Source organism: Oryzias latipes, chromosome 24 (genome assembly GCF_002234675.1).
Source record: "Oryzias latipes chromosome 24, ASM223467v1".
NCBI lineage: Eukaryota > Metazoa > Chordata > Actinopteri > Beloniformes > Adrianichthyidae > Oryzias > Oryzias latipes.
Window position 1 is genome coordinate 978,647 of NC_019882.2, and position 25,877 is coordinate 1,004,523.

At 47.6% G+C, this 25,877-nt stretch overlaps 2 protein-coding genes across 6 annotated transcripts; one reads left to right on the forward strand and one right to left on the reverse strand.

The window, feature by feature from the left end:
* Positions 1-1,046: 1,046 nt before the first annotated feature.
* LOC101166271 (12-(S)-hydroxy-5,8,10,14-eicosatetraenoic acid receptor-like) lies at positions 1,047-8,037 on the forward strand. Its single transcript, XM_004083357.4, has 3 exons — positions 1,047-1,791; positions 2,409-2,814; positions 5,816-8,037. Exons 1-3 carry the CDS (start codon positions 1,640-1,642, stop codon positions 6,269-6,271), a joined length of 1,014 nt encoding a protein of 337 aa, XP_004083405.1. The 5' UTR covers positions 1,047-1,639; the 3' UTR covers positions 6,272-8,037.
* Positions 7,832-25,745, reverse strand: LOC101174315 (mitochondrial peptide methionine sulfoxide reductase). Of its 5 annotated transcripts, XM_023953073.1 has the most exons (7): positions 25,454-25,745; positions 25,295-25,383; positions 14,232-14,300; positions 13,855-13,974; positions 12,442-12,546; positions 12,048-12,154; positions 7,832-8,384 (listed from the first exon to the last, which is right to left on the reverse strand). In XM_023953073.1, the coding sequence occupies exons 2-7, from the start codon at positions 25,374-25,376 to the stop codon at positions 8,205-8,207; spliced, it is 663 nt and encodes a 220-aa protein (XP_023808841.1). In that variant the 5' UTR covers positions 25,377-25,383; positions 25,454-25,745; the 3' UTR covers positions 7,832-8,204. The 5 variants fall into 5 exon arrangements, 3 of the variants coding, with proteins under 3 accessions (XP_023808841.1, XP_023808839.1, XP_023808840.1); XM_023953071.1 differs by having other exon boundaries at positions 25,295-25,690; XM_023953072.1 differs by lacking the exons at positions 25,295-25,383; positions 25,454-25,745 and adding an exon at positions 21,784-22,082.
* Between the last annotated feature and the right edge of the window lie 132 nt (positions 25,746-25,877).

The following is a 25,877-nucleotide window of genomic DNA, read 5'->3' on the forward strand; positions in this document are numbered from 1 at the left end:
TCAAGGCGTTCTGAAGGAACAACTGGGATTTCTGTAAATGTTTATCAGCAACTGAGTTCCTCTCAGGACAAACTGTTCCAGAGATTCACACAAAAGTGGACAAAAGGTTGTGCGACGTTTGTGTCAAATCTACATTTACAAGATCGTTGAAAATCCTCAGCAGACGACTTAAGCTGCTCAACCAGGCGGTTCCTTTCAGCCTCTTTCCTTCCGTGAAAATCTAATTGCATCCACTACAAGTCCCTGCTGGCCTTCTCTAACAGAAATTCACAGTGTTCATGTAGAAACCATCTATGTTCCACAAAGATCCTCCTTTTTTCCACTTCATACAAACTCTGCGCCAATAGACGAGTATAATTTCACTTTTGGTTTTCAGAGCCATCCTAACCCTAACTCCTGTGTACGTTGGTGACCTTTAACCCCCTACTCTTTGGCCCCGATCCCCGAGGTCTTCAAAGCAAAATCTTTTTTAAAAATCCCCAAAAGCCGCCATAAACCCAGAGGAGAGCTCGCCTGGCGCTCCTCATCTTTGGAGGTCGACTCCGTTTGGTGTTTTACCGTTCAGGAGTGTCAGTTTATCTATGTCTGTCTTTTATTGTACTTTACTTTGTTTTTACTGTCTTTACTTTGTGAAATGTTGGCTGGTTGTAACTCTTTCTTCCACAGACATAAACATTTCCTCACTTAAAGAGATTTTTCTATCCTTGTCTTAAAAGCTTGAGAAAATAGAAGCTGTGCACTGAGGAGAGGTTTAGGAGCATCAGGAACCATCGCTGACCACATGAGGAAAAGAGGCGGAAAAATCCACTCTGAGGTCTTCTCAAAGCCACTTCCACCCTTTCAGCTGAGGAGGCGGAGCCTCCCCCGTCCCTCCAGTCCTTTTTGAATGTGTTAATAGGATTTTGAAATAACAAAAACAAGTTCTTCTGAGGGCTTTCCTTCATGACTCTTTGGTTCTGGAAAAACATACACATGGATGACATCATCATTACTGCGGAGTCTCACAGAAGCACCACTGCCCTCCTCAGTCTGCCCTGTTCCCCCATCTTCTGCCCCGGGCGGCTACCGGCGTGACAGAACAAGGATGATGACAGAACCTGGAGCACACAAACAACCACCTGAGGAATTTCACCAGACTTTTCCTGGAAAGCTGCTGTTGGCCTGTAAACGTGAAACGACTCCACGTCTGATCAGCAATAACAAGCTTTCTCTTTCTTTTCACAAACGTCCAGGAAAAGAGATAAGAAAGAGGCAGTGTTGGAGTGGGAGGAGCTTAAAAAGCACATACCTCCTGCTTAGAAATGTTTCTCTGAGTAGCACGAAGGCAGAGCTCAGACTGATCCTCTTCTTCACACAGAGCTGCTCTCCTGCAAGGACTTTCAACGCTGCCCTCTGACACGAGCAGAGACGACTCCACTGTGGGACCGAGGAGGGAAGATTCACAGCCTGAAAGGAGAAGATTCACAGCCTGAAAGGAGAAGATTCACAGCCTGAAAGGAGAAGATTCACAGCCTGAAAGGAGAAGATTCACAGCCAGAAAGGAGAAGATTCACAGCTTGTGAGACAAACAAGCAAAGGATTTAAGGCTTTTTTCTGCTCCGGGAGAATCAAACCCTCCTCTGCTGCTGGTTCTTCAGAGATGACCCCGTTCACGACGGTCACTCCTAACCAAACCGACCACTGCAATGTGTCAAACGTGGTCACATACCAGGCCCTCTCCTGGCTGATGATAGCGCAGTTCACGCTGGGTCTGCCTCTCAACCTGTCCGTCCTCTACATCTTCCTCTTCAGGTACGGCCTTCCACACACGCAGAGCTTTCAAGGTTAGAGCAGGCTGCAGTGTTGTGTCTTTAGAACAACAGATCAGCTGCGCTTTGGCCTTTGAGGTTCCTCCAGAATGTCTGGAGATGTTCTGCGGAGCAGCAGGTGAGCAGCCAGGCCTCATCTTCAGGTGATTGAGTGAACGGCTGCTGCAGATGTCTCTGTGAAAACAGTGTGGAGGTCCGCTCTACACCTGGTGCACCTGCTGAAGAAAGGAGTTTCCTTTGTGGGTTTTTTTAAACTTTACATGAGACTCTGTGACGTCACACTTCATCGGTTTTACGCATAGACAGAAATGATGTCCTGTTTTAGACGTTTAAACAGACGTTTGCTCGCCTGCGACAGTCGCAGCGTTTCTCAGATGTGAAGCGAAAATCGAACGGGTTGGAGTTTGCTCTCATGTCACTGATCTCTGTTACCAAACAAGCCAAAGGAGAGTTTGAAGGAGGACTGAATGTTCAGATTCTATCACCCCTCTCTCTGCGCTGACATACCCTATCTATTATATCACTGTTCTAGGAGATCATATTCACAGATAGATCCCGTCTGCTGCTGAAACATGTTTTGTATTTTTTTTCCCCTTGTAGATTCAAATTCTGGAGGAACAAGGGCATCTTCCTCTTCAACATTGTGGTTGCCGATTTCCTGCTGGTGATCTGTCTGCCCATCAAGATTCACGACTACCAGAACAGCCGGCGGCAGAGCGACAACCAGGTGGTTTGTAAGACCATGCTCTTCATGCTGTTCCTGAACCGCGGAGCCAGCATCGTCTTCCTCATCATCCTGTCCCTGGATCGCTACTTCAGCGTGGTCCATCTGGGGAAGAGAAACTGTACCAAAGTTTTCAAAAAGAATCCCACCATGTGTTTGGGGGTCTGGGTCCTGCTGCTGGTGCTCACCACCCCCACCATGGTCGCCACCTTTGACTGCTGCAACAGCCTGGGCCGAGCGCCGAACGAGTGGGAACACACGCCCACCGACATCTGCAGAGAGGTAGGTAACTTCCCAGGGCGAGACCCCCCCCCCCACACACACACACACTAACACACCCACAGTCACAAGTGAACATTGTGTGTCCATGTCAACGGCCATGTTTAAAGTGATTACAACTCAGAACTGGATGTAAAAGACATTTAACACATTTAACTCTCTGCAGTACAACACTTATCAGATATATATGAGCAAGGCAAACATACGGTTAGGTTATGCATGTTTCCAATTTGCTATTGCAGAAGTTCTTGAACTATTGTTTTTGTTTGAAAATCAGCTTTTAAATCCTATGATTGGCACATTTCTCGTTGTGACTGCTTAAACAGGGTTTGTCACCATAGACAGGAGAGAATGCAGAGGGCGCCAATTTGCAGGATTCAAGACGTTCCAAAAACTGTGATATAGACTAGGTCAGGACTCGGTCCAGTTCATCCACACCACACTCTGTCCACCATGTCTTCATGGACCTTTGACCTTTGGTCACTGGTGAACAGTCCTGCTGGACGAGGAAGGGGCCGCTCCAAACGGATCCCTTAAGGTTTAGAGCATGGAATTGTCCAAAATGTTTTGGTATCCTGAATGCCAGATGGAAAATCATGTTTCATCTCTCCAGAGAAGGCGTCTCACTGCTTTGGCGTCCAGTGGCGGCGTGCTTTCCACCGCTGCATTGATGCTTTGCATTCACTTGGTGATGTGTGTTTGGATGCAGCTGCTCGGCCATAGAAACCCATTCCATGAAGCTCTCTACGTGCTGGACCTGGACTAATCTGAAGGTCACATGACGTCTGGAGCTCTGTAACAACTAACTGCAGAAAGGCGGTGACCTCTTTGACCTTCAGGATCCTCTGACCCCTCTCCATCAGTTTAGTGGTCGACCACTTGGAGGCTGAGCTGCTGTTGTTCCCAAACTCTTCCATTGTTCTGATAGAGCTGACTGTGGAAGATTTAGGACATTTCACCTCTGGATGTGTTGTCCGTGGCGTCCTGTGACGGTTCCACGCTGGAATTCACTGAGAGCGGAACATTCTTTAACAAATGTTTGTAGAAACAGTCTGAATGTCTGACTGATGATTTTATACACCTGTGGTCAGGCCAGGTGATGAGGACACCTGATTCTGATCATCTGGATGGATGAGCCAATTCTTTAGCTAATATAGTGTATGACAGATTATAGAAAATGCTGAGCCAGCCCCCCCCCCTGCATAGCTGTACCGGCCAGCCGCCCGTACTGCCCCTGCCTGAAACCGCTACTGCCTTCTTTCAAACCATCAAGTTCTTCTGGAAGCTTTTCATTCCAGCAGGAACACAAACACAACATCACTTTATTTAGGATGCAGATAAATACATTTTCATCACAGACTCTAAGTTTAATCAAAGTTTTTGATCTCCTCACTTGAATGTTTACCTGAAGGAGCAAACACAGTAAATAAAATGACAGAACTGGAGGTCCTCTAGTGGAGAAGATCATGATAGAAATGCGGGATTCTTTCAGAAAATGTCAGGCTGAACTTCACTCTTTTATCTAAACTTCCAAGAGAAAATCCTTCACTCCTGAGGCCAGAAGCTCTGAGAAGTTTTAGAGAGTTTTAGGTTTAATCTCTGATCGATGGAGGCTAACAGGACGCCAAATGAAAACAGAAATTAGCAGAAATTTTCTCAAAATTAGCCAACTTTTCTAACATTTGTTGCATTTTTATTACCTTTGTGTCAAAATTTACTACAAACAAATAACTTCCATGTATGTTTACATAAATGCTACATATAAAAGTAATCATAAAATGTTTTTAAAAATCAACTTTTTGAGCTTTTAAGTGTATTATAATATTAATTTGTCACAAAAACAACCCAAAAGTGGTATTTTCATCCATTCATGCATTTCTGAGTATTCCTCTAAAAACCTGCTCTGAGCTCCAGCCCCTCCCAATCCACAAAAACGAGCGGGTCCTCACATTGTGACCTCACAAAGTGAGAACCCGCCCCTTTCAGGAAGAGTCTGTGCAGTAAGCCCCGCCCCCAGGCTAACAGCCATGCCCACTCTTCAGTGAAGCTAGCACTGATTGGCTAAACGCTTTCATTTGATACCCACAATCTGAACATCCATCTCAGTGGATTTTCAGATGTTTGGTTGTTTTTCGTGCTTTAAATAAAACTTATTTTTTCCCGCTTCTTTAAATCATTAAAACAAACATAAAATGTGAGATTGTTTAAACCGCTGAGTTCACAGACCACCAGGTGAAATCGACCTGCAGCTTCATGTTTGAGTCACAGATTCACAAACTGGAGGCTAAATCTTAACGAACCATAACTCGGTTTGTGAGTCTGAAAAAATGATCACTGTTCCTCCTAATCTGAACTCAAATCCTTCTCCTGACGCTACCATTGGAAGTGAATCGCCGTTTTTCCTGAAACTTGAGCGACTGTAAAGCTCAACGGCGGGTTGCCATGGCAACGGCTGCCTGTGTGTCATACAAAGGTGGAAGCAGATCGATGACGGCGGAGGAAAACTGGGCTGCTGTCAGAGAGGCCCTACAGATGCTTTAATGGACTGGACATTAAAAGTTTCAATGGATTGATGGGATTTCCGATCAGGAAGCTTCTGGGGAAAAAATGTTGGTTTTAATGTTTGTAGACTTTAAACGGCGCTGAGCTCCCAAAAGTCACGCTGCCTTGTTGCTTGCACATTTTTTACTGGACTATTGTGAAAATTGAACCATGAATCCCTGGCTCAAGCTGAAAGAAACGACATATAACATAATTTATGACTTTAGTATTGGTTTAGTTTATATGAGGGTGGGGGCCACATCACATGTCATTGTGTCTAGAACTGAACAATACTTCACGTGTTTAGGAAGGGAAGCGTGAACTGCTCATGTGGAAAAAGACCAAACTCTGAAAAGACGTTTGTCCGTCATATCAGACACAGAACCGCCGGTCTGCCTCCCATCGCCGTTTCCTCAGATGGCGCCACGCCCGTTAAACTCCCATCACTCCTCTTGTCTTGCAGATCATCTTCTTCATCCAGATCATCATCCCTTTCATCATCCTGGTCTACTGCACCTCCTGCATCATCCGTCGGCTGCAGCGGAAGTCGGTGGGGGAGAGGACCAAGCTGAGGAGGGCGGTGTTCGTGGTCCTGTCTGTGGTGGTGGTCTTCTCCCTCTGCTTCCTGCCGTGCACCATGGCCAGGGGGGTGCTTCTGTACGAGAGGCTGAAGATGGACCAGGCCGCCGAGGACGTGGTGGTTCAGGTGTACGACAGCCTGATGGTTCTGTCCTACACGGACTGCCTGCTGGACCCGCTGGTCTACTGCTTCTGTCACGCCGGATTCAAAGATGCTTACATCACCACCTACTTCCCTCACGTCCTGAAAAAGCATCTGCTGAAATCTAACCCAAACAAGGTGATCGAAACCACGACAAACAACTCCTGTGTCCCTAAAGTGACCTCCACAGTCACATAACGCCAGGATCTGAGTGGGGGTCCGCTGTGCTTCTGTTCCCCTGAAAGACTGGAGGAAATCAGGAAGCTCAGCCGTCAGATCCGCTCACAAAGCCAAGCTCATGACTTCTTTGTCTTTTCTAAAACAAGAACGAGCTTGAAGTTCTGATGAAGCTTGTGTCTGACTGTGCTTTGGGTCCATCCTGTCCTCACATCTGTGTGCAGATGTGCTCTGATCTGCATGCTCCTCCCCTTCTGGATTCAGATCATTTAGAATATTTATTTCACGATGTCATTTCCTGTTCAGTCACAGACTGAAGGTCAGAAGGTCAGGTCTTCCCGTGGAGCCGATGACTTTAATGAAACCAAAACCTCTATGCCCCCCCAGTGGAAGGTCATGAAGCATCTCCATCCAGGTTGTTAGGCGGCGTTACCACGGCGATGTAAACATCTGAGCCCCCGCTGCTGCAGTTAAACTGCTCCAGACTAGACAGAAAAACCTGAGAGAAGCTGTTCTGCACTCCCTCGAGTCCAGAGGCCACAGGTTCAAACCCGTGAGGTTCATCCCAAAGATCCTAAAAATAAACTCAAGTCTGTCCCTGTGACGGACAGATCTGATGTTCTGCTCTCATCTAGTGGCCACCCATCAAACAGCATTCCCATACATCCTACAGGCTGAGAAACATGAACAAAATGTTAATAAATTGACAGAAACTGGAGCAGACAAACATCTGGAGAAAAGAAAAACCAGATAGCAGTAAATGCAGACATTTAATCCCAGAAAAAAGCCTAATCTGCAGAGAGAGAGAGAGAGAGAGAGAGAGGCTTATTTACAATACCGTCGCACAATACGTGAGTCGTGCGTGAACTGTGTGTGATTATTGCGCTGTTGTATGAGCAAGGCATTAGTCATTTGTTAGTCAAAATGTAATTTGAAGGTGATATGTTCGCCATGTAATAGTCGCTTCATGTGTAAGAAGTCCATTTGAAATACTTGGAACAGTCGTGGAAAGACACAAATTTGTCTTGCAAAAATCACGCACAATTGTGTAAGATTTACGTAATAACTGCACATAAACTGCGTGAAATAAAAATTCTGGACAGCTCAAAACCGAATTCACGTAAAGACCCGTCGGCTGAAACACAGGATGGACATCTGTACACATTGGCGAATGACGAGCGCAAGAAACACGTAGGAATTATCACGCATTAACCATGGTCAGCGCCGTGGTCAGCGCCGTGGTCAGCGCCGTGGTCAGCGTCGTGGTCAGCGCTGTGGTCAGCGCCGTGGTCAGCGCCGTGGTCAGCGCTGTGGTCAGCACCGTGGTCAGCGCTGTGGTCAGTGCCGTGGTCAGCGCCGTGGTCAGCACCGTGGTCAGCACCGTGGTCAGCGCCGTGGTGCTGACGCTAGGCGATCTGCTCAGTGGTCTGAATGTCAAAGTGAAGAGGTTCAATCAAGCGCGGTTTCTGTGGTCTTTACGTTGTTCACTCATTCTGTGGTTTTAAGGCGGTTCATTCGTGATACATCTGAGAAAATTTCACATAAAGACCACAACCTGTTTTTTTTTCATGTATGACGAACTTAGATTACAGAAAAACTGTTTATTTCTGCAAAAGCTGCATCTTTTCCAAAAATACATTCAATGCAATCTCACTGAAAAAACACATGTTGCTTTTAAAAAGCCAACAGATCTGATCTGGGATTTCTGCATTTCATTCAACTTTTCTTAAAGAATGAAATGTTGCTCCATGCGTACTTTTCAAAATAAAGTGCTGCTTTGCCTGCGAGTCATCCGCCATGTTTGCAAGACCTGAAGATCAGAGGTGATTTTTTTTCAACCAATTTTCAGCAAAAAGTGTCACTTTTTATTTTAATAGGCGCATTTCTTAAAAAACAAAAATCAAAATCAAGCCTTGAAGCATCAATGATGATTAAAGCGATGTCGAGAACCATCTTAGGTTTTCTGGGTCTTCTTCCCCATTCCTATGGGGCACGAGACCCCCGTGCCCCCCAGGCCGCAGTAGCCATCGGGGTTTTTGTTCAGGTACTGCTGGTGGTAGTCCTCGGCGTAGTAGAACGGCTTCGCTTCAGCGATTTCTGTGGTGATCGGACCAAAACCCTCCGCTGTCAGAACCTGGAAAGGGGAAGAGAAAGAGGCGCCGTCATGGAATCAGTAAAAACTGATTCTCTTCTCCACACAATCTGGATTAAATAAGTAGTGTTTTTGAAACATTTTTATTAAATAAAACACAAGGATTCAAACTTTAAAGGTTAATCTCAAATTCTACAGACTAATAATCTGAGGGTCACCCTAAAGGTCAACCCGGATTCTCCTGTGAAGTTCAGCCGCTGCTTCAAAAGCACAAAACAGGCCGACCTTTAAGAAACCTTCAGACTAAGCAGACAGTGAGAAACCATCAATATCCATGATGGCAGAATAAAGTCTTAAATGTGGAGATTCTGTTCTAACCGATTGATTAGAACCAGAACCAGAACTGCTGCTGCTGGGAACCAAATTCAAGTCCAGATACTCCAAGCCCCCCCCCAATATCCAGATGAATTCACAGTGTTTAAAGGCAAGAGGAGATGCTGCAGCGTGGTAACCATGGTAACCGTGTTCCCGTCCAACTATCCAGAATCCTGCGGCTGCATCACATTTTTCTGTTTAATTAAAGTTTGAATCTTTGATCTAAAATCAGTTCAAATGATTTGAAAGTTGTTTTTTTTTAACTTAAATTTAAAAACTTTCCAGGAATTTGGTCATGAAATGTCATTTACGGCGCCTTCAGCTTCCTCTAAGGCTGCTGTTCAGTCAGCATGAAAACACAGGAAACAGCAGTCTGTTGGCTTTCAGCGCCCTCTAGCGGCTAAAGGATGAAGTACGCCAACAGCATTCACTACTGATTGATGCATTATTTTTCAAATAAAAATGTTTGCAGTTTCTTTATTTTAGTTTTTTCATTTATTTGCAGAACTTTATGTTTGAAAATCAGAGACAAACATGAGAGCTCAGTCCAGCTTTGACGGTTTCCCAGCGTTTGTGTTCATGCCGTGGCAGCAGCCCGTTATAAATGCATAATTCACATCCATTAATTTGCATGGAAGAGGAGAAGATTGCTCATTTGGAATGCAAATACCTTGACTGCAGTGGCAGAGCTGGAAAATGTGAACAACACTGATAAGCAGCCAGACAGAAGGAATGAAAGAAATGCAGGAAAAAGGTGAAGCTGCAGCAGTGGAGGCACAAAAGGAGGAGTTTTCAGACAAAGAGAGGAGAAGAAGAAAGGAGCGGGAGAAGAATAGAGGAGCCTTAAGAAAGGAGATGGCAGAAAATGCTGCTTGCACAGCCTGACTGAACGTTATTACATTAAGGAAACGTGGAGGCACAGCTATGTGCCGTTTCAGAGGCAGCGCACACCCTAATGATAGGTGGGAGGTGGGAGGCAGCACACAAAAAGGCCAGGCTCCTTTATTTCAGCAGCCGCCTGCAAGGTCGTTTTCCGCCGTGCTGATTTCCCCAATCAGTGCCGGCGCCAACAATCAGGCAGGCGGCAAACTCGACACCGACGATGCCATAACAGCAAATTAAACCCGCCTTTCCTCCCGTCGCTCTGCAGAAGAATATTTCAGGTCAAAATAAGAGACACGCGGGTTTTCAGGTTCCATGTTCATGAGAAGGATTTATCCTCAATTTAGCCAATTTTCTCCTAACTAGCAAAAATAAATCTGCCACAGAACAAATGAAGCAAACTCCTCTTTTTAACCCTGGAGAACCAACAAACCAATTCAGCGGCTGATGTTTTCCTTTCTTCTCTTATTGTGAAATAAATGGGCATTTCATGGATTCTGGCAGAGAAAGAACGTGGTGATCCCTGACATTTATCCCATTTGTCTTTCTTCTAATGTGTTTTTAAAATATTTACTTTCCCCTTTTTGTCTGCTGTTAATTGCTGTGTCCCAAAATGAACAAATTGTGTTCACTTGAGAAGCCCAGATGTTGTTGGTTCTCCAGGGTCGGGATGTATTTCCTGAAGACGAGTCCATCTGTTAGGTTAAAAGCTTCCTGTGAAGTTGGCGTCCTATTTGCAGAGTTCCTCTGAGGAAAATCCCAAACTTTTGGATCCAGACAGATTTCTGGGAGCAGCACTTCATCCATGTTGCAGAGAAAACGTGGCGAGTTCCTGCGTGGACGAAAACACCTTCCTTTAGAGGGAGGCTCAGACAGGAAGTGGAGTGAAGACGGGCTTTGGACGGGCAGGACGGCGGCCGAACATCGTGTCATGTTGGATTCTGTGCGGGAGCCAGCTTCTGCAACTGAAGCCTTTTTTCTGAGGGGGACAGATTTACGGCCCAGATGGTTTGGCGCGGGTGGCGTTGCTGCAGGCCAAGTGCTCGTGCGCACACACATGCACGTGCACACACAGATGGGGGGGTTGTGGAAAAAACTGACAGAAAGTAACATTACATGGAAAGGCGAATGACCGCGGATGACCGCGTCCAGCTGCCAAAGCGGCTCTGGTGGAGGAAATGCTCGATGCCATCGATGCCCGATGACATCACAGAGCCATTAAAACATCAGACTCTGACATGCTATTCAAAAGAAGCCTCTTCTGCCCCCCCCTTCAGTTCCAAACAAGCCCTCATCTCTCAGTTAATGAACCCTTTCTTTGCCCTCCCAGCGTCTGCAGCTGCCCCGGCACTCGTTTTAGAACTTTCACCTGTTGGCCCGGTTTGTTTCTGAACACAAAAGAGCCGAAAACACCGGCAGGCCTCAAACACAGAAAACCTGAACATCTATGGAGGAGCTTTGATTTAAGTCAGAGAGGAAGGGCAGACGGGTGAGGAGCGGCACAGAAAGAGACTTTAATGAAGACCAGAAAAGAATGGAGTAGAATAGAGTAGCCTCTTCCATGGCAGTTTCCATGGCAACAGGCCCTTTGGATGGATGGAAAGACCTCAGCAGGAGAGCGTCTGAGGGAGGTGGCGTGTGAGCATCGTTTGTGTCGGCGGACCTCTCACACACGTGTTAATACCGACACGTTCCACAGAAGGTTTGTGCTACATCAAAGTTTCACCCAGAAAGAGGGGAAAACAAGGGTTCGATTCCGACACGCCTGTCCTGGATCCAGACTGCATTTGAGGACGGTAAAGGTTCTGTCAGCATGGCAGGGGAAGGGCGATGGTTTGGGCTTTTTTTTTAGAATCTTAACTGAAGTAAATGTGAGCTGCATTCCAACACAATCAAAACCGAACGAACAACAAAGTCAAATGGAAAGCTTCATCTCTGAATCCAGATGTTTGTTGCATTTAGACTGAAACACGTCAGCTGGTGATGATGTCACCATTCAGTCCGTCAACAAATGTATAAATAAAGTTATTTGAAAAAGAAAGTAATAAAAGATGACAAACTTTCCTTTTTCAGGGTGCTGGATCCCCCCCCCACCTGTGTGATCCTGAACTGGCCTCCTGATTGGCTGACTGTTCGTTTACACTATAGTTGTGTTTTTTCTGCTGCAGAATGTCACTGTGTCGTAAAAAATCCTCAGCGTGTTCAGGCGAAACGGAAAATAAAGGCCGTCGGAGACGTCGGATGTTTCTTTTCCTGAACATTTTGGTGACAAACGTTTACAGACTTTGACAGAAGAGCAGAAAGTGGAACTAAAGTAAAAGTACTTTAAGTATTTGGTCAGTTTATAACATGAATTAATATGATGAAAATGAAGATAAAATTAAACGTATCAGATCCGGATCTGACCCGTTCCAGAACCCTTCATCACAGCAGAGTGCGGCGCTGTACCTTCTGGTATTCGTCTCTGGAGGCCAAGGCATCCTGGAGCTGCTGCGGTGAGTAGGTGTAGATGGCAGAGCGGTACGTCGTTCCGACGTCGTTCCCCTGACGCATGCCTGCACACACTCAAGAGAGTAAGACGTGCTGCTCGTCTTCATCGCTCAGACTATCAGACTTTCTGAGAGAGTGGGACATTTTCATGGACTGAAGCTTCCTTTTCTGAGTGGAGTTAACCCGGAAGTTCAGGTCTTCCTGGATCTTCCTTCATTTTTGCTGCTGACCTGGAACGGCAGCGCTCCCCCGCCTCACTCCGGGTTCAAACACGCTTCAGGTCTTTGAGCTGGTCACCAGCAGGGTGTGGGGGTGTGTGTGGGGGGGTGGGGGTGGGGGGGTGATGGAGTACCTTGAGTCGGGTTGTGGCTTTCCCAGAAGACTTTGAGGAGATCGGTGAAGCTGACCTTCTCAGGGTAGAAGACGACCCTGACCACCTCGGTGTGTCCGGTCCGGCCTGCAGAGCGAGGAGGAAGCAGACGTCGGATCAGCTGACAGCGGCGCCACGAGGTGGAAAAACCTCTGAAGATCTGGAATCCATCTGAGCCAATCAGGATCTTCTCCAATTGATGAAAGGAGCGCCTTTAGCTTCAGATGGAAATTCAACTGTAGTTTTAAGCATGTAGAGGATTCTGGCATGAGTGAAACCGGTTCTGTGTGGACTGGACCATCAGGACATAGAAGGCGGTTCCCCCTTCATCATGCATAGTTCTGCAGAACAGACTGGTTCTGATTCGGTCTTAAAGGAGCAGATTTGGAGGGAAACTCTGGGCTGGTCCTTGCAGAGCGAGCGAGGGCCAAAGCTGATTTCCAGTCCAGCCTGCAGAGTGGGACAGCAGCTGGTGCTGCTAATGAGCCCGACCCGTTACGTGAAACCTCATCTTCCTCGCGTCCCCCTCCTCCTGCCCCCCGTGTCTCCCTGTCTTATTACTTTTTTAATATCAGCCCTTATGGATTCTCATGGCAGATATTGGAAGAGAGAGGCGAAGCGGCGGCCCGCTTTAGATCTCACTCGGCCCGGTCCCCCAGAACAAAGTGGATCAGAACCAGAGAAGAAGAAACATCTGCAGCTGTCAAAGGACGAAGGCGTCACAATCTACAGATAAATCTACAAAAGAAAGATGGCAGCAGCTTTTCATTTTCTACTGTCCTAAAAATAATCAAATGATCCCAAATCCTCTAAATCAGGGGTCGGGAACCTTTATTGCCAAGAGAGCCATAAACGCCACATATTTTTAAATGTCATTTCCAAAGAGCCATACAATAATGTAGTGTCCCTTTCCCACACGGAGACTTAACCTCTTCTAAGGTTCTTTATTCTGGTTACTGCAGACCGCAGCAAACGCCGAACAATTAATTCAGCAACTCCTCAATCTCTCCCGCCGACACGAGAGCGCTTCTCCCAACTTTATATTCCCCCCTCCCGCTCCAGCCCTCCCATTTCCCTTATTCGGCCCATAGCTGAACCCCATTGGTCCAAACTCCCTAACAACCACCTGAGCGACAGAACTGAGAGCCAATCAGATCTCTGCTTGATCGATGCGTTCAATGAACTCCAGAACTTTTAACGCGGCCCAACAGCAAAGTTAAACTCCGACCGCAACAAAATGTTTAAAACTAAATATACAAGTGAATGTGTGCATTTGATGTAATTTCAACAATTTTAAAGTGTGTGTTTGGGTATGTGTGTGTGTGTATTTGTGTATGTGTGTATTTGTGTATGTGTGTATTTGTGTATGTGTGTGTGTATTTGTGTTTTGTGTACCTGTGCAAACCTCCTGGTAGGTGGGGTTGGGGGTGAATCCTCCAGAATATCCAACCTGGGTGGAGTAAACTCCTTTCTGCCTCCAGAACTTCCTCTCTGCCCCCCAGAAACAGCCCATTCCTGCAGGACAGCAGAACATCCAGAACTCAGGAGGAGGCGGAACCTCCGGGTCCAACATGAGCTGCAGGTTCTGCCGGTTCTGCAGTGAGAACCAGAACTCTGACAGGAGGTTCTGTCATTCTCAGAGACCTGCAGGGACCTTTCATCTCCTGAAGGACTTTATGACTAAATGAACAAAAGGTTCTGACGGTTCTGAGCTGAAGGTTCTCCAGCGGATCATCCTAGCGTTCAGAATTTGGAGCAAAGCCTGGACTCACCGAACAGAACCATCTCCGTTTCTGCTGGAAAAGGTGGAACGGTGCGATTCCCACTCACGTCGTGTTTCTCTGAGAAGGAAAAAAGACAAACGTTTCAGCCTGAGCTCCACACCTCAGGTAGACCTCTGGGTTATTATGGGATGTCCTCCAAGTTCATGTGTGGAAACGGACTTAAGGAAGTTTGTAGAATCTTTGAACACACTCACTGACACACACACACCGACACACACACTGACACACACACACACAAACTGACCCACACACACACACCGACACACACTGACCCACACACACATACTGACACACTTCCAGAGCAGGCTTAGAGACAGAGATTGTCTTTCTTGATCCCACGTTGGGGAAATTCATTTGCTACAGCAGTTCAGAGCAGAATAGGGAGAAAAACCCAAACACATTTTTCTATCTTCACAGCAGCTGCTTCTCCCATCCGCTCAGACCCAGAGGTGCAGGAGGACCCCTGGAGGCCGTCCAGCCACCTGCCTGAGCGAACACACTTCAGCTGGGGGCTGTGCGGATGGCGGCGTGCCGTGGTGGGGGACGGAGGTGGATGAACATTAATGGGGGGGTGGAGGAGAATTAAAATGAAGCAAACATCTGGACCCCCCCCATCCTCTGCACGTTCATCCATGGAGGAGCTGCATGCCGACAGACCCAGAAACCAGAAACAGCAGCTGTTCCACCTTAAACCCAGACCTGAGCGGTGTGTGTGTGTGTGGGTGTGTGTGTGTGTGTGTGAGTCAGTGCACCGTCCTCGTTTGTCTCATTACACCAGCAGCCAGAGGGGCACAAACGCAGCCTCCTCTTCCTCAGCATTGAGCAGGAGGAAGGCTTCGGCTGCCGTCACTTCCTGCTGAACGCTGCCGTTTCTGCAGACAGACTTTCACACGGCTGCTGCTGCTGCAGGAAGAGAAACCATTCTATGTATGAGTGAACAGATGTGGGTCCAAAGATGGTCGGTCTGGGATCCAGAGGTTCTGAAACCGTCGTCCACTCAGACTGAGGCCCAGAGAACAAACGCTGACAGAACTAAGGGAAGGTTTGGGTCATGAAACGCACAGATCCGTGGAGCTTCAAACATCAGAACCTCAGAACATTCAGGATCCTAAAGGGAAACTTGAAGAGGCAGCCCCCCCCTCCTCCCCCCCTCCTCTCATATGAGGCTCTGTCATTGTGTGTTTGTTAGTAATGACTGCCTTCAGAGACCAAAAAAGCTCTGTTCATTACTGACACACACACACACACACACACACACAGATAAACAATTGAAATGTAAATGTCAGCGGGAAAGAGAATAAATCCAGACAGAATACTGATGAACAGAGGAGCTGGCAGGGAATCAGAAACGAAGCAACAAACAAACAAACACACACAAACGCACACACACACCGAGGAACACACACACACAGAACACATGTGGTTCCACGCGTGTGCTCAGGAACACAGACATCTTCTCTAAATGACAGCTGTTTGTTAAAAGATGGAACATCTGGAAATATACAAAAATCTCCATATATTTATAGATAATTATATAGATATAGATAAATATATAGATATAGATAAATATATATATATAGCGCATTTTTACAGACTGTCACATTTTACAGCAGGAAGCAGAATCCCATCCCTCCGCGTCAGTGAGAGAAATGAAAAAAAGTGTAAAGAGCAAACATGACCAAGAGTTTTCTTCTCTTTCAGCGTCTCAAAGCTACAGCTGAATCCAAACCGAAGGCAGAACCAGAGAAGCTAAACATCACTATCAGAACCTCCCCGAGAGGAGGAGCCCCCACTTTCCCTAAAAACATCTGGGAACGTGTGACCTCCAGTGAACAGCAGGAATAGTGAAACTAGATTTAATAATGAAGCTGACATTACACAAAAGAGGAATGCATGAAGAGACGAGGCTGGAGGAGGACATGAATCTCTGTAATAACATCAACACAAAGACGTGTTTCTTTCCTGCCGGACGGGAGACGACACAAAATCAATGCGTCTCTATTATTGTGCGGGAATAAATTCTCAGAGTTTTGTGGGTGCGGGTGGGAGTGTAACGCATACGTTGGAGTGGCGGGATTGGTCAGAAATTCGGCGGGCGGGGGCGGGATGGAGAAAACAGTCCTGTGCAGGGCTGTACCTCAGACCTCTCAGTCCAGGAAAGCGCTTTGCTGAGAAGAAGTCTGTCAAATGGAGTTTCTTTTCTTAAAAAATAGCAGGAGGAAAAGAATTGATACCCCCCCCCCCCTTTCTGAGTGACTATTTTACTTGTTTGTTTTTACATTGTTACCACATTTCAGGTAGAGACTGACGGTCAGAAAGTCGTGTCGGTCTGACGGTGGTGAAGAGAGAGCTGAGCCACGGAGACACGTAAAGAAGGACGGAGCCTCAGTTTGATCAGGTGTTTGTTTTAGCTGCAGCTAACACGTCGTTTGGAACGTTCCTGTGTCTCCTCCACCTCCCACTGTGGCTGCAGACGTGACGTGATAACGGAAGATCCACAGTCCATGTCTGGATGAGGGACGCACACACACACATGCATGCAGACACACACACACATATGCAGACACACACACATATGCATGCAGACACACACACATATGCATGCAGACACACACACACACATATGCACGAAGACACACACACATGCATGCAGACACACACACACACACACACATGCATGCAGACACACACACATGCACGTAGACACATAAACACACTATCACACATGCACGTAGACACACACGCATGCAGACACACACACATGCAGACACACACACATGCATGCAGACACACACACACGCAGACACACACACACATGCATGCAGACACACACACACGCAGACACACACACATGCATGCAGACACACACACACATGCATGCAGACACACACACATGCAGACACACACACATGCATGCAGACACACACACACGCAGACACACACACACATGCATGCAGACACACACACACGCAGACACACACACACATGCATGCAGACACACACACACGCAGACACACACACATATGCATGCAGACACACACACATATGCATGCAGACACACACACACACATATGCATGCAGACACACACACACATGCATGCAGACACACACACATGCACGAAGACACACACACATGCATGCAGACACACACACACACACACACATGCATGCAGACACACACACATGCACGTAGACACATAAACACACTATCACACATGCACGTAGACACACACGCATGCAGACACACACACATGCAGACACACACACATGCATGCAGACACACACACACGCAGACACACACACACATGCATGCAGACACACACACACGCAGACACACACACATGCATGCAGACACACACACACACACACACATGCAAGCAGACACACACACATGCACGTAGACACATAAACACACTATCACACATGCACGTAGACACACACGCATGCAGACACACACACATGCAGACACACACACATGCAGACACACACACATGCACGTAGACACATAAACACACCATCACACATGCACGTAGACACACACGCATGCAGACACACACACATGCAGACACACACACATGCAGACACACACACACATGCATGCACACACACAGGCCTGTCAACTGTTCTGCAATTAAATCTACAAAGCCCCCCCCCCCAGCATCGTCTGTCTGATTGCTCGGTTTCATCGTCTTCCTTCTGCCCCCCCCCCCCCATCATCCTTCTTTCCATCTCCCTCCTCCTCCTCTCCATCTGAGCTTTTCAATCAGCTGCTCTGCATGCTGTCTTTGTTTGGATGACATCATCAGTGTCATCAGCGTTCTCCTCATTGTTCTGCGTCTGTCGCTCTCCAGGGCTCCTCAGGGTCCACAGAACCCCTGCAGGAACCGTCCTGCTGCCTTCTGACCAAACCCTGGAAACCTTTCCTGATTCATCTTCACGTTACAGTCCTTCTCCGATCCTCAAGATTCAGTGCTCTTTTCATCACGATGCCATTTTTAGCCCAAATCTAAAAACTTGTCTTTTTCTAGGACATAGTTTCTGCAGAGCGGCAGGAGTTCATTAGAAATTCAACTCTGAGTTGAAGGTGATAGGTTGCGTGGAGCAAAACTGCGGTTTTCCAAACAGCATTTTTTGGTCTGCTCCTGATTCACAACATAAATATTTAGAACTGCAAGTTTAAAATGGGACGTCTTTTACTACCAGACCACAAGTCTTTCTTTTATTTATTGGTGCATAGCAATGAAACCGGATATACTGCCACCCACAGTGGGGGGGGGTAGTGGTTAGCTGGCTCGTCTTATGGTGGAAATAATCTGGTTCTCCTGGTTGATGTGTGTGTGGGGGGGGGGGGTCTCTGGTTTCCTCCTGCAGTTCAAAAACATCAGATGTTCATTTGTGATTCAGTCTGACTGTTGTGTAAATGTGTGTATGTGCAACTATGTCTGTGCATGTGATAGAGCGAGCGTGCACGTGAAAGAGTCCCTAAAGGCTTGACCTAATGGATTTTCTCTCAGCCATTAGCAGCGAGTCTGAGCGCCGGGGTTCACTGGACTTAATGCACTTTCACAGGCAGACCTACTGGACCTGCTCAGTCATGGCTTCTGCATTCACACGTGCACCGTCTGTGCACGTGACGGATGGAGGCCTCTCGGATATTTGTCAGAGCTCGTGATTAGACCCCCAGCGACATTTAAACTGTTAAAAAAACATTTTCTGCATTAATATTTGCAGTAAGGAGTTAATTTACAGCTAAAGACATTAAATTCACGTCCGTTCAGTTTATAGCTAAAAGATTTCAAAACATCATTTGAAGGCGTTACGCAAGACCGAAAGAAAACCAAGTGAAACTAAGATTTTTATCATGGAAATCGGCTCAGATGATTCAGATAAAAGCAGTTTATTCTAACCATGACAGCCACTTTACTCCAAATGTAATCCAGGCTGCAGTGGATGCAGTTTATTACCCACAGACAGAAAAGCATCTGGTGGAGTTTTGCTTCATGAACAAGACTCACGATGAAGCTGAAGTTTTCTAAAGCTGCTCCTAAAATCAGAGAGTTCTAGTGGACCAGGAGTCTGCTGAGAAAACCGGAACCAGCACAGGGGTTGACATAGCCCAAAAATTGGCACTGGCCCACAGGGCCAGTAGTTTTTGAAACTTACTGGCCCTGCCTGAAAGTTACTGGCCCGACACCGCGCATAGCGGGACCCGCTGCTCCGCAGGTGCTTGCAACTTTAGGGGGGTCTGGGGGCATGCCCCCCCGGAAACTTTTAATATGGTGCAATTTGGTGCATTCTGGTGACATCACTTATTTCTACACTTTTCAATGACTGAAAATAGACCATATCAAACTTAAATCTGCTCTAGTCTGTTTCAGATGTTTTGAAGAGAGCACTGCAGTGTAGTAGGAAACACTAGTTCAGAAGTTTTCATGGTGCTTCTAACGGCAAATATCGCAATAAATCATAAACCTTAAATGTGTTAAAACAATCTAATGGCAGCTTGAACCATTTAACGAATCAAATAAATCCCTTAATGCATTTGACCAATCGGATGGACGCCTTCACATTGTTGACCAATCAGATGGAGCCCTGTTATGTTAGATGTTTGTAACCTATGTCAACGTGGGTCATTTGGAGTATAATTTTTAAACTGGGAATGGTTATTTGGTTATTTTGCTGTTTGTTTATATACCGCAAATTATATCGTTATCGCAATTTTAATCTCTGATATCGCATATCACAAGTTTTCCTCATATTGTGCAGGTCTAACTGAGATCATTCAGCTAACTAGAAATACTTACTGCTTACAGTGTTGTAAAGAAAAACTAAATTAAGTAGTTTAACATTCTACTGCATTTGAGTCTGAGATTCAGGTATTTGGAGTTGCCTTTGATTCTTTGACATTCAGCTTAAAGCTTAGTGGATACAGTTTCATCTTCAATGCATTCATTAAATATCTTGCTGTCCATACTACTAATTATACCCACTACTCCATCCAATATATTCCTATCTATTCCTGCCATGTCTTCCACATCTCTGACATGCTTCAGTCTCTCTTCAGTGTCGGATTTATAATCAAATGTAATAATAACCCACTGGCTTGTGCCTTCGTTGTTGCTGTTTAACATTGTTTTGTATTGAATTGTTACATTCAATAAAGTTTGGAAAAAAAAATTGAGTGAGCGCGTGCCGCGTGGTGCTCGGCAGTGAAAGCCGCGCGCGCGCAGGCGGGAGAGAAGGAGAAGTGATCAAAGGTTTCCCATAGAAACCCTTGAAGTCTGAACACAGGACTAGCAGAAAAACTACATTATGAAGACGAGGTAAATCTACACGTTTTCGCAAAATTTACTTTATTGAAAAAGGTGAAGAATATATAAACCGTTAGATATTTTAGTGGCCCGAGCGGACAAGTGAAAAGTAAAGTCTTGTGGTCCGCACTGCTCGAAAAACAGGACCGGGCCAGCGGACAAATGGCTATGTCGAGCCCTGCAGCAGTGAGACCGCTCATCCTTCAGTACCAATCAGTTACCTGTAAAGGATAAATGAATGACTCACAGACGGACAGAAAGAAGGCAACGTTTGAATCAACTTGGAACAGAAGCTGCTGGATAAAAATCCTTTGGAAAGAATTCCCAGGATGCATCTGCTGCTGAACAGCAAACATCTGTTCAGATTCCTGTCAGCAAACAGCGTTGATCATTATATCCGTCCTGATAAAACGGCCACAAAAAAATAAAAAATAAGACCCTGCAGAGAGACGGAGGTGACAGCAGCTGCCATCTGTCTGAACCCATTTTCTATGGAGAGATGTTTCTGCTCACAAATATTCAAATATTCAACATTTGCTTTCAAATATCCCGGCAGAATCCCGTTCGAACAGAACCGATACATGTCTGCCTCCAAACACCGTCAATACGAGACACCTGATTGGTCAGAATCTGGACCAATCAGCAGCTGTTTGATGGCAGCTTTGTCAGCTAAACTGAAACTGATGAGAGCAAAATCAAAGATGAGACACAACACATGAAAACATTTGTGTTGCAAACGCAAAACTATTTTTTGAAAGAGAAAAAAATAAATAAAAGGTTTTTTTCGGAAAAAAAAAAGTTTTTGAAGGCAAAAAACATTTTTGAAAAGGTTTTTCAAATAAAATATTTTGAAAGCAAAAAAAAAAAGAATTGAAAGCAGAAAAAGTATTTGAAAGCAAGTATTTATTATTTTCATCTGCAGCTTAGAAAGTTCTGGGTGCAACATGGTGGCATAAAGATCACTCCATAGAAACCAACCTAGTAATTCATTCACAGAGTGTGCCTGAAAGCCTCGTCTAGGGGGCGGAGCTTAAGGCAGAGCTGAAGGTGGAGGAGGCTCAAAATGTTCTTTTACTGAAGTGATGAAGCTGAGCTGAGCTTCCACCTCACCTACAGCTGTCCACGACGGTTCACTCCATGACATCAGTAACATCCATCGATAACCAATGAACCCTCAGCTCCTCTGTCCACCTCCAACACATTTCAAAGTGGAGCAGATGCAAACAAACCTCTTTTCTCTGGGGACTTCACGGCCTCAGATGTCCATCCTCGCCCAGTTCCCAAAGACGTTTGGAGAATCTGGAGACTAACTCCACCTTTGGGAGGAATCATTTGTCCCCAAACCCCATCCAGATCCAAAGGGTCCATGAGAGAACCAGCAGAATCTTTTTGTTTGCTAGTCCGACAGGCGTCGCCGGAGCGCCTTAGAGTCCGTCAGAACCCCTTTCTGTCCTTCAGAGCCGGGATTTTCCCCATCCACCTCCACCGAGCCTGGAGGTCCCTTGATTTCCTCTGGCGCTGCAAACCCGAACAGACGAACAAAGGAGCAGAAGCCCTGCCAGGTCTGTCCTGCCCCCCCTCCCCATCGCTTCCCCCCTCCTAATCGTGGCGTGCCAGAGAAAATCTATTCATCCCGTGCCAAGACTCTGCACCCTCACCCACAGTCAAGAGGGGGCAGGTTGGTGCCAACTGCCCCGGCTGCCTGCTCTGTGCTGCTGTGGGCCTGTTGGTGTGTGCACCCCCCCCACACACACACACACAAATGACTGTTGGAGCTGAGCAACAGTGACAGTCTTTTCTGACAACAAACACAACCAACACTGCAGCAAATGCCTGATGAGCTTCATTCTTTTCACACGTAGAGGTTTACGTCAGCCAGCCCGGATTTGAACCTGCACCCGTTTCCTTCTTCAGGAACGTATGTATGACTCACAGTCCGCAAGCAGTGATTGGCCAATGAGGAGCCAGCTTGTTGGGAGGCAGAGTTTACAAAAACATGTTAGCTAAAAAGGCTTCAGCTGCTGAGACGTCAGAGTTTCAACCACATTCGGGCGTCTGCAGAGCCGCTGACGTTTGTGTTTGGGCGTATGCAGAGCTGCTGACGTTCGGGCGTCTGCAGACACGCTGACATCTGAGCATCTGCAGAGCCGCTGACATTCGGGCGTCTGCATAGCTGCTGACGTTTGTGTTTGGGCGTCTGCAGAGCCGCTGACGTTCGGGCGTCTGCAGAGCCGCTGACGTTCGGGCGTCTGCATAGCTGCTGACGTTTGTGTTTGGGCGTCTGCAGAGCCGCTGACGTTTGAGCGTCTGCAGAGCCGCTGACGTTTGAGCGTCTGCAGAGCCGCTGACGTTTGAGCGTCTGCAGAGCCGCTGACGTTTGAGCGTCTGCAGAGCCGCTGACGTTTGAGCGTCTGCAGAGCCGCTGACGTTTGTGTTTGGGCGTCTGCAGAGCCGCTGACGTTCGGGCGTCTGCATAGCTGCTGACGTTTGTGTTTGGGCGTCTGCAGAGCCGCTGACGTTTGAGCGTCTGCAGAGCCGCTGACGTTTGAGCGTCTGCAGAGCCGCTGACGTTTGTGTTTGGGCGTCTGCAGAGCCGCTGACGTTCGGGCGTCTGCATAGCTGCTGACGTTTGAGCGTCTGCAGAGCCGCTGACGTTTGTGTTTGGGCGTCTGCAGAGCCGCTGACGTTTGAGCGTCTGCAGAGCCGCTGACGTTTGAGCGTCTGCAGAGCCGCTGACATTCGGGCGTCTGCAGAGCCGCTGATGTTCAAGCGTCTGCAGAGCCGCTGACGTTTGTGTTTGGGCGTCTGCAGAGCTGCTGACGTTTGAGCGTCTGCAGAGCCGCTGACATTCGGGCGTCTGCATAGCTGCTGACGTTTGTGTTTGGGCGTATGCAGAGCTGCTGACGTTCGGGCGTCTGCAGACACGCTGACATCTGAGCATCTGCAGAGCCGCTGACATTCGGGCGTCTGCATAGCTGCTGACGTTTGTGTTTGGGCGTCTGCAGAGCCGCTGACGTTCGGGCGTCTGCAGAGCCGCTGACGTTCGGGCGTCTGCATAGCTGCTGACGTTTGTGTTTGGGCGTCTGCAGAGCCGCTGACGTTTGAGCGTCTGCAGAGCCGCTGACGTTTGAGCGTCTGCAGAGCCGCTGACGTTTGAGCGTCTGCAGAGCCGCTGACGTTTGAGCGTCTGCAGAGCCGCTGACGTTTGAGCGTCTGCAGAGCCGCTGACGTTTGTGTTTGGGCGTCTGCAGAGCCGCTGACGTTCGGGCGTCTGCATAGCTGCTGACGTTTGTGTTTGGGCGTCTGCAGAGCCGCTGACGTTTGAGCGTCTGCAGAGCCGCTGACGTTTGAGCGTCTGCAGAGCCGCTGACGTTTGTGTTTGGGCGTCTGCAGAGCCGCTGACGTTCGGGCGTCTGCATAGCTGCTGACGTTTGAGCGTCTGCAGAGCCGCTGACGTTTGTGTTTGGGCGTCTGCAGAGCCGCTGACGTTTGAGCGTCTGCAGAGCCGCTGACGTTTGAGCGTCTGCAGAGCCGCTGACATTCGGGCGTCTGCAGAGCCGCTGATGTTCAAGCGTCTGCAGAGCCGCTGACGTTTGTGTTTGGGCGTCTGCAGAGCTGCTGACGTTTGAGCGTCTGCAGAGCCGCTGACGTTTGAGCGTCTGCAGAGCCGCTGACGTTTGAGCGTCTGCAGAGCCGCTGACGTTTGAGCGTCTGCAGAGCCGCTGACATTCGGGCGTCTGCAGAGCCGCTGATGTTCAAGCGTCTGCAGAGCCGCTGACGTTTGTGTTTGGGCGTCTGCAGAGCTGCTGACGTTTGAGCGTCTGCAGAGCCGCTGACGTTTGAGCGTCTGCAGAGCCGCTGACGTTTGAGCGTCTGCAGAGCCGCTGACGTTTGAGCGTCTGCAGAGCCGCTGACGTTCGGGCGTCTGCAGAGCCGCTGACGTTTGAGCGTCTGCAGAGCCGCTGACGTTCGGGCGTCTGCAGAGCCGCTGACGTTCGGGCGTCTGCATAGCCGCTGACGTTTGTGTTTGGGCGTATGCAGAGCTGCTGTGTTCAGGCGTCTGCAGAGCCGCTGACATTCGGGCGTCTGCAGAGCCGCTGACGTTTGAGCGTCTGCAGAGCCGCTGACGTTTGAGCGTCTGCAGAGCCGCTGACGTTTGAGCGTCTGCAGAGCCGCTGACGTTCGGGCGTCTGCAGAGCCGACTCAGGTGTGGAGACACCAGAACCACGCAGAACAGAAGAACCCGAGCATCATCTGCAACATCTCCAGCATTAAATCTGCCTCCAGGGACAGAAGGTGGAGGTCAGGAGGTCAGGAGGAGGCGAGAGGAGTTTGTATTACTTCCTCCTCCTTAAATGTCTAAAATTTTGTTACATTTTCTTTCTGTTTTTACTATTTTTTTGTAAAGACTTTAAAAATATCTTTTCTGACAATAGCTTACTATATTTTGCCTTAAATAAATAATAAATAGATTATTTTTTATTAGATTTCCTTCATTGGATCCACTCAATCAGGTTTACATCATTCTGTTATTTTTTATTCATGTCAGATTTATTGTTTATTTGATTTGAGCGCTTTACAGCTGTGACACAAGTGCGCATGCGCAGACGTAGCAGGCGCAGCGTCGTTACTAAACTTCGTTACGTCATCAGACAAACAAAAGTACACAGAAAGCTCGGGTGGCGCGTTTTTCTGGGAGCTGGCGGGTTCTGTGTGAGCTCAGTCTGGGTTCGGTCTTACCGGACACTTTGAGGTTCCCGTCCCGGCCCGGTAGGGCCGTTTCCGCCGTCGGCATGTGGGCTTTGAAGTTCATGTCTCCCATGATCCTTCTGTTGACAAAGTGACGCCAAATCGGTCGAAGCAACGAGGCTGAAACCATGGACCCGAACCGGAACCGACCTGCGCGCAGCCTGAAGGGAGGAGCCGTGCCAGTTCCGCTGCACGAGGGCGCGCTTTCCCAACAGCTTGTGTAACAACGGCCCGTGCGCGTTACATAAGCACGTGCACGATTATTACCTAAAGGAAAACATCGTTTCGGCTCCTTTAAAGTGTGAAACTGATCATCGTTCAATAATCAGATCTGACTCCTGGAGGAAAAGACACGCGCGTCTATATCCAACACAAGCGCGCGCGCATAACCTGACTTTATTCTGGTCTCAGGTTCAATGTTTAGTAGAAAGATCTAGGGACCGGAAACAGCTGATGTGCTCTTCCAGTTTCTCCACCAACTTATAATTTTCCGCGCGGGTTTTTATCTTCCACTCTCAGCAAGTTTACATCATTACAGTCTGGGTTTATTTATGTTTAATAAGAACATTCAAAA